The sequence below is a fragment of the Gymnoscopelus braueri genome (assembly GCF_963280865.1).
Source record: "Gymnoscopelus braueri genome assembly, chromosome: 15".
Taxonomy (NCBI): Eukaryota; Metazoa; Chordata; class Actinopteri; order Myctophiformes; family Myctophidae; genus Gymnoscopelus; species Gymnoscopelus braueri.
The window spans coordinates 17,351,552-17,360,603 of NC_137620.1; the positions used below are offsets into that span (position 1 = coordinate 17,351,552).

The following is a 9,052-nucleotide window of genomic DNA, read 5'->3' on the forward strand; positions in this document are numbered from 1 at the left end:
CTAAAACTACTAGTACATAGCTCCCTAACAGAACATAATGCTGCCCCCTGCAGGTTTGGAGACTCAGTGAAGGGGAACCTGGTGGTGGGAACCCTGGCTTGGCCCTCCCCCTGGGTCATCGTGATTGGCTCGTTCTTCTCAACATGCGGCGCGGGCCTCCAATCACTGACCGGCGCTCCTCGCCTGCTCCAGGCCATCGCCAAGGACAACATCATCCCATTCCTCAGGGTTAGATTTCAATTTGACAAATGTTTTTCGTCTAGTTTTTGTTATTATGAATATTCTTTTGTTGGTTTTGTGTTTTATTTTATTTAGGCAAGTAAGAGTACCTAGAGTATGTATTAGCTTGCCTGGTGTGTGTCAATGTGCGCATGTGTGTGCATGTGTGTGCATGTGTGTGTACTTGTCTTCCTATACTTAATAATAATTCCTACCTTATAAAATATTTGGGTCGTTAGATTTACAATTAGGAAAAGTTTCAGGTTAGGATTAGGCATTTAGAGGTTAGTTTCACTTTTTAACATAGCATATTATGTCCCACAAAATTATAAAATTACATGTTTAAGCAATAACAATCATCCTTCCATAAATGTATAGACTCAGGGGGGTCCCTGCTAGGGGCTTGACTGTTACATATTACTATAGGGGAGACAATGAGTTTCATCCTGGCATTTACCAAGGCAGAACTGCCAGTCAAAAGCGGCTGTTTCACACCAAAAATTGCCGATCTTATCTGATTTTTTATTTTTGAGAGACACTGGAGCACAACGGAGTATAATAAGGGGCAAAACGGGCTAAAATGACACTGTCACATTTGCTGCCCAAAAATTAAAATACTCTGTGTGTGTGTGTGCGTGTGCGTGTGTGAATGTGCGTGCTTCCTCCAGGTGTTTGGCCATGGGAAGGCCAACGGTGAGCCCACCTGGGCTCTGCTGCTGACAGCTCTGATAGCTGAGCTGGGAATCCTCATTGCCTCACTGGACCTGGTGGCACCCATCCTCTCCATGTGAGACTCTTATCTGTGTGTGTGCGTGCATGTGCGTGTGCGTGCGTGTGAGTGGAGGAGCGCACTTTTCTCGTTTTGTTCAGCCGCTGCAAGAGAGAAATGTCCATTTATCACAATCGTTTGTGATTAACACAAGTGTTAATGAGTAGCATCACAAATGACTTTTCTCAGGAAGTAATTAGTTACGGATGGAAGTAGTAACAAGTACCGGTAATGTGTAGTCAAGTGTATTATTAGTTACTGATGGAAGTAGACTAGTAACAAGTAATGTAAGGATAATTCCTTTTAACAGGACGTTCATGAAAGTCCTTGCGGGCTTGTTTCCAATGAGGGCCTGTGAGCAATTAGGGGTTAAGAGTCTTGCTCAGGGACAAATTTCATTTCATCGACACATATGCTGGCGTGGCCTGGAATCGTACCTGGGGTAACCAGGGCCTCTGGCTCCCTAGGCGGGCTCACTAACCACTCAGCTATGGCCGCCCCATGTGTAGTATATTAGTCTCTTAAAGAAAATATCGACCAGCACTACACCTCTCCCTAGTCCCTCACTCTGTCTCCGTTTCTCTTTCTCCCCCACTGTTTCATTTTCCTCTATCTCGCTCTCTTTTTTCCCTACTATTTGCTGATCCCTGGCTCCTCTGTACCATCTCTGTGTGTCTCCACAGGTTCTTTCTGATGTGCTATCTGTTTGTCAACCTGGCCTGTGCTCTCCAGACACTACTGAGAACACCCAACTGGAGACCACGTTTCTCCTATTATCACTGGTATACTGAACACTCACACACACACACACACACACACACACACACACACACACACACACACACACACACACACACACACACACACACACACACACACACACACATCATCTCTTTCGGGTGGAAACCTCCTATGTCCAAAACTGTTCCTTTTCGGGATTCAAATTTGAAAATAGCAATTAGCTTGTAGATCTGCTACTGTTGATGCTTTTGTGTGACGCTGTAGTATGATCAAGTAGAGCATTAAAAAAACGTAATTAAAAACGTAAAATATAGAGATAAGAGGTTTCTGCATGACAGACGATATATACTGTAGGGACATACATGGACATAAGACACACACACACACACACACACACACACACACACACACACACACACACACACACACACACACACACACACACACACAGTGTGACCTAGTTGTGTTGTTTGTGTGTTTATAGGACCTTGTCATTTCTGGGGATGATCATCTGTGTGGCCTTGATGTTTATCTCCTCCTGGTACTACGCTATCGTCGCCATGGTGATCGCCGGCATGATCTACAAATACATCGAGTACCACGGGTATGTTGCCATGGCGATCCGTCTCCCCGCATGACCTCCAATCACATTGCATTAAACTAAAGGGTCAAAGGGGCGTGTGTGTGCGTGTGCGTGTGCGTGTGCGTGTGCGTGTGTGTGTGCGTGTGTGTGTGTGTGTGTGTGTGTGTGTGTGTGTGTGTGTGTGTGTGTGTGTGTGTGTGTGTGTGTGTGTGTGTGTGTGTGAGCGCGGTGGCTGAGTGCTGTGTGGGGGGTCAGGAGGTCATACTGTGTGTTGTTGTTGTTGTGTGTATGTCTGATGTGGATGAGTGCACACTCTCACGGCCTACATTTCTGCATGGAGCGGGCGCTGCTCATGCAAGGCAAGGCGTGTTTATTTATTTGCACATTTTCCAACAACAAGGCAATTTAAAGTGGTTTACATAAAAACATTAAGCATTAAGGCACAGAGCAAAAATAGACACATTATAAAAGGACATTTGAACAATACAATAAACAGTACAATAAACAGTACAATAAAAACAAAAAATAAACAGAAGTAAAAAATTACAATTACAGTGCAGAAGAAATGATACAAAAAACAAACAAAAAAGTCAGATTTTGTTTTGCTTCGATTTAAAAGAACTAGTACTTGTAACAGACCTGCAGTTTTCTGGGAGATTTTGTCAGATATGTGGAAGGACGACTTGAGCCATTTTAAATATCTTCATATAATTGGTGCTCACTAATGCTCATGATAAATGGTAAAAAAAGAAATCTACTCGGTCTGTGTCTCATAGGAGGGCTGTGGACACTTCAGAAACCCGCCTACCAGTGACATCATCATTAGGCAGGTTTAGTTTTTTTCTCTTTCTTATTAACGCGAGAACAATGGCTTCCATTAAAGCATGCTAACTTTCCAAAAATAGAAAGCCTGTGGTTTCTATTAGCTTGGATTCGCCATCTATGATGTCACTGGTATGCAGGTTTCTGAACTGTCCACAGAGTGAGTAGGCAAAAATGGTACCATATTATAATGAGCATTAGCGAGGACCAATTATATGAAGATAAGGTTGAAAATGGCTGAAGTCGCCCTTTATCAATCCGGCCCGGGCTGCTGGTGTGGCGGTCTGGGCACTTAGGCTGCAATATAGCGTGTCGCGGGTTCGAATCCCGATCCCGACGAATTTTGCTGTGTGCCACTTCCCATCTCTCTCCCCATTTCCTATCAGTCTACTGTCCTATAAAATAAAGGCATGAAAAGCCAAAAAAAAAAAAAAAAAAAAATTAAACCTCATCCATCCAAACCAGCATCCATATTCTGGGGAAAACTTTTGCCAAAAATAGCAGATCTACAATTGTAGATCGGCTATCTCTGGTGAAGACATTTGGTGTAGAAGGGGAAAAGCGGTTCTATCTATCTTTCCAAGGTCTTTTTTATTAAATTCACACGGATTAACACAACAGGCAATACCAGGCAATATTCACGGAAGCACAAAAAGGTCATTTCGACAGCAATAAACGCACATCAGACATGACGAACGAACAACAAATCCCACCCAAATCCCACCCATATACTGTATCAGATCCTGTTAAATCGTAGATGCACTCCCCCGCTTCTCAAAGTAGCACTACAGACATCCCTGATGTTACCTCTCTGTCCACAGTATTGGTGTCAGACTCAGGCCACAGGATTTGCAATCGACTGGCACATCTCATAATGTCAATTCGATAATCCACTGCCACTGTTCCCATGGTGCTCATTGGCTTTTTTTCCCCCCACTGCCTGTTCAGTCAGCTGAAGACCGGTTGGGCCTTTTTCTGCCCGTCATTGCTCGCCTGCGTAGGTGGCGTGATATCTATCTTATCACAGACAAACGGCATCTGGAACGGTGCCACATGGAGCTGTCTGTTCATCTCATTTGGAACGGTTCCATGAAGCTGTCTGTAAAAACCACTTAGACCCTGTATTCTTAGTTGACCAGAGTCCCTGGGCTCTATATTTGGTCCCCTCCTTTTTATCCCTCTACATCAAATCTCGTTGCCTAAAATCTGAAAGCTCAATTGTAGATTTTCGTCCCCAGAATAGTGTTCATGTGGTTAATCTATTCTGGAATGGTGCCACAAAGCTGTCTGTTAATCTTGTTCTCCGCTGGGATAGATAGCTGTTCTGTTCTCATACAGAAGAACTTATTAACCTTGAGCTGGCAAATTGCTGGAGTGACTTTTAAGGAAACTCGGCCCATATGACGCTGACAGATTACTGCGCATGTGGGAAAGAGGTTAGAGTCATCAGTTCCTTTCCAGAATATACATTTTAAAATTGAATTTGTTTGTGTCCCTTAACTTCAATTTATATTTTATGCTTGTCAACGCTTTTTTAAATGTCTTCATTTTTGTGTAAATGTGCTTTATAAATAATGTTTATTGTTATTATTATCATACTAATACGCAAGTCAAGAACGATGCAAGTTGGGAATAAATGCCCCGCCCGGTTATGTAGTACTCATTGTACCTGTTTTTAGAGAATCTAATGTGGTACCCGGTACCACAGTACTAATAACGATATGACATTCTTTGGGTTATTTGTAAACGGGTACCGGCCTATGCAAGTACTTGCTGTACTTAGAGTACTTGTACTTAGAGTACCCGGTGTGGTACCCACTACCATACGACCAATCCACTAAATATGGACATACAGCGATCCCTGATGTCGTCAAAAGTGCTGACGTCGCGTTGATGACATTCATGGGCAAGAATGGGATTGATTGAATACTTTATTAGTCAGAAATGTAAACAGCACGAGGTACAGTCAGACATTTAGGATAGAAGTATAACACAAAAAAGTCCAATTCATCAACATAGCATAACAATAACTCAATATACCATCAACAAATCTAAAACACTATATACAAAGGAATCGGCAGAGAATGTCACCTACTTTCTATGGGGAAATTGAGTTTACCTCCCCTTGTGGTCTCCTGATAGATGGATTGTCAGGCCTGTTTTGAAAGAAGCCAGTGATCCTTTTTTGGGCGGTGAAACCGCCCCTATAAGTGAGGTTTGGATATTTGTACAACAAATCCTGCGCTGTGATTGGCCAAAAATGTAGCTCGCCTAACCCTGCACCGTGATTGGCCAATCACAGTCTATTCAGGACTGTGATTGGCCAGTGTCACATGACACATGTGCATAGCCCTATATAAGATACCATATATATTTTTTTAAACCATACATTTTTTTTTTAGTTATGGTTTCTTCCATCATGAAGAGTGTTTCAATAAATGTATTTATTTTTTGTACATGATTGGTTGACTCCATTCAGTATTGTGATTAGCTAGCAAGACACCGCCCACTTCACACAGGGTGTGATTTTTTTTTTATGGATGGTGTCGGGGCATTCCACATTTTGGTGGCAGAGTAGTAGAATGAGAATTTCCCCATGGTAGTTCTATAAATGGATGGTACCAGATCGTTGTCGCTCCCTCTAGTATTGTGGTTGTGGGTGCCACTCACAGACAGACGGACCTGCAGACAGACAGACAGATACAGACAGATACAGACATTTTGTGCCCTTACCATTAAGGGCAAAGGGCAAATTTGCTGTGCGTCACCCCCCCCCCATCTCTCTCCCCATTTCCTGTCAGTCTACTGTTCCTATCAATAAAGGCAGAAAAATACCCCAATAATATCTTAAAAAGGATAAAAGTATTGGCATGAAAATATACTTAAAGTACCTAAAGTAAAAGTACTCAGTATGCAGTATGTCCCATTTTACAAGTTTGTAATGTATACAAATCTTTTGTAAATGTGTGCCGCGTCGTGAGCTTGTCCGGGACAGACACACAGGCAGACCAACAGACACACACACACACACACACACAAACAGGTTCCTGGAATCTATAGATAGATTATCATTATTAATGATAATAATAATGTTTAAAATGCGTGTTTGTGTGTTTCAGGGCGGAGAAGGAGTGGGGAGACGGTATCCGTGGTCTCTCCCTTAGCGCTGCCCGCTACGCCCTCCTGAGGCTGGAAGAGGGAGTACCACACACCAAGAACTGGAGGTATGGCACCCAGGGCCCTATTCCCAGGGACATTTGAACAAACCACTAATTAGGGATTTCGGACTAGGCAAGAGGCGTTTCCCCGCAAAATTCGGTATTCTATGGCACCCCCCTCACCCGCCAAACACCTGAGCTACCCGTTACATTATGCATAGGTGTGGTTTGGGCGTTACAATGATAAAACCAATCACCGTGCCAGAAGCCATTGCCTTTAAGAGAAGACTGCGCTAGCCGTCATCCCGATCCAATATATGCTCTAGCCTATCTACCTGTCTGCACTGTTGCCTGGTCTGATTATTATAAGCCACATTGGGCTTGTTTTCCTTCTTTTTTTTTTTTTTATCCAAATACATTTTTATATTAATTTGTAGCCTATTGTGTTCACAATAAGCTTGTCATATTAGTCAGATCCGGAATAGTATATGAAAGCCATTTAAAATATGTATACTATTGGTACACACTGGCTGCTCCCAAATAATTAATTACATCATGTTGCGACAACGCTCCTACGTGGTACACAGACAAACAGTAGCACATGGGTATAATAAATTGGACAGTTTTAGGAAAGGTCTATAGCCTATGTACTCACGTTGGCTGTTATCGTTCTATTTCCACCGTTCTAATGGATTCCAGGGGTGTGTAAACATCTCTGAAGTTGCTCCCATAGTTTCCCTCTGAAGTGACGCAGTTAAGTTAACTTACATCCATATTGTCCCCGTTATCTTTCATCATCCACCTTTGTTCAGTAATCCCGAACAGAGCTAAACTTTAAGTTTACATCAATCAAAGGCCTCTCAAACCCAGACACATTGCTGCGATGCGTATGTGCGTCGCCTACCCAAAATAACAGACATACAAGCTATCAACGGCGCTGCGTCATGTCGTGTCGACAGCCTACAGATCTGTTATTTTGGACAGCATACAATGAGGCGCGCGCGCGCCACGGAGTAGCCTATCACTAAACCAAAAACATTACATTACGTGGTCAACAACATACTAGACATGTAACTTGCTTGGAGCTTTTAATGCAGTGGTTCTCAACCTGTGGGTCGAGACCACAATGGAGCACCCAACGCCTGGCGAGCTTGTAGATCTGCTATTTTCACAATATTTATCTGTGGAACCGAGTCAAACAAAATGGGGGGGTCCCCAGTTCAAATATGGTTATTTTGGGGGGTCATGAACGTAGCGTTTACGCGGGGGAATATAATAATAATATAGGCTAATATATATAATATAGGCTATAATATAATATTCACCCCGTGACCCGCAGCATGGGTTTAATGAGACAGCAGCCAAAATGAAAATCACACTATGATCCGATCATCTTATAAAAAATGTAAGTGCTTAAGATTTTAGCCCAAACCCAACGGGACCCGACCCGGCCCGTCGGCACCCGGCTGAGCCGGGTCTAAGTTTTTTTTACATCCAAATAAATTCACATATTAATTAATTTGTAGCGTAGGCTATTGTGTTCACAATAAGCAACTTGTCATATTAGTCAGATCCCAAAGAGTATATGAAAGCCATTTAAAATAGTTATATATTCCTACACAGCTGATGCCAAATAATTAATCAACAGGGCAGCGCAACGCTAAAGTAGCCTAGGTCAAATCAATCACTGTCTTGTCATGACGCAGCAGTAGAGAGCTCCCTTTAAAGTTTAAACCATAACATGACATAAAATAATGGATCTTCAGAACTTTCTTCATGTCTTTTTCACCTCAAAATAAATGTTGGATTATTTCTTCAAATGAAAGCACAGGCAGCGGCCAGAAGGTAACATTTGATGTGATTTCTCCATTGCAAAAATGATTACGGTTATTCTATGAAACATATATTTCATAGAATAACCATAATCATTTTTAAAATGTTATGGGGCAGTGTATATATTTATATAGCCCTATTTGCTCCAAGCTGTTTTTTAAATAAAATATAGACTGTTAGGGTAGAATGACTCCTGTTCTTAACGAATTACCAAGATTTAATGAGAAATAAGGCTTCTTTAGAAAAATGACTGACGGGCTGGGCTGGGTCTAATTTGTCAATTATTAGTCGAGCCGGGCTGAAATATTTAGGGGATATGAAAGCTCTAGTTAGTAGTTTGAAGTGCTCATGTGGCCTTATAGAGTTGCTTCTTTTTGTTTTCATAGACCTGCGGACTGCGGTTGCTTATTTCTCTCCAAGGCTGGCAACACGGCTCATGGTCCAACGCACAAAGCCATTGTAGTGTCTGTGTGCACTTGACGGGTGATTTTATAAACCAGCGGGTGCTTCTAGAATCCACTATCCCCCGTCCCCAAGCCGTACCAATGTGTGTCTGTAGGAATTGCAATGTGGGGGATATAGCAACAACACGCCCACGGGCACACCTCCACGCGCAAATAACGCGGCGTCGGCATAATGGTGACGGGTAGAAGCAGGGTGCTAGAATAACCTATTGGGGCGGCGCAGGTCCATTATCCCGATTTAACGGGGAATTTTTGGCCTGAGAATGGGGCCCCCAGTACCACATGCAATTTATTCACTCACTCACTCACTCACTCACTCACATCACACTCGCTCGCTCGCATCGCTCACTCACTCACTCACTCACTCACTCACTCACTCACTCACTCGCTCGCTCAGCTCACTCACCTCACTCACTCACTCACTCACTCACTCACTCACGTTCACTCTCACTTAATGCTTCAT

The 9,052-nt window shown here is 42.9% G+C and overlaps 2 protein-coding genes across 2 annotated transcripts in view; both read left to right on the forward strand.

Annotated features, from left to right (window-relative positions):
• The window catches only part of nop10 (NOP10 ribonucleoprotein homolog (yeast)), a 39,659-nt gene extending 37,648 nt beyond the window's left edge, over positions 1–2,011 (forward strand). The window contains exon 3 of the transcript XR_013934647.1: positions 1,994–2,011. The gene's annotated coding sequence lies outside the window, so the exon portion shown is untranslated. The remainder of the gene's footprint in view (positions 1–1,993) is intronic.
• Positions 1–9,052, forward strand: part of slc12a6 (solute carrier family 12 member 6) — a 56,248-nt gene that overhangs the window by 27,937 nt on the left and 19,259 nt on the right. Inside the window, 5 exon segments of the mRNA XM_080452068.1 lie at positions 54–228; positions 888–1,006; positions 1,672–1,770; positions 2,214–2,333; positions 6,254–6,358. Coding sequence (XP_080308194.1) covers positions 54–228; positions 888–1,006; positions 1,672–1,770; positions 2,214–2,333; positions 6,254–6,358 — 618 coding nt within the window.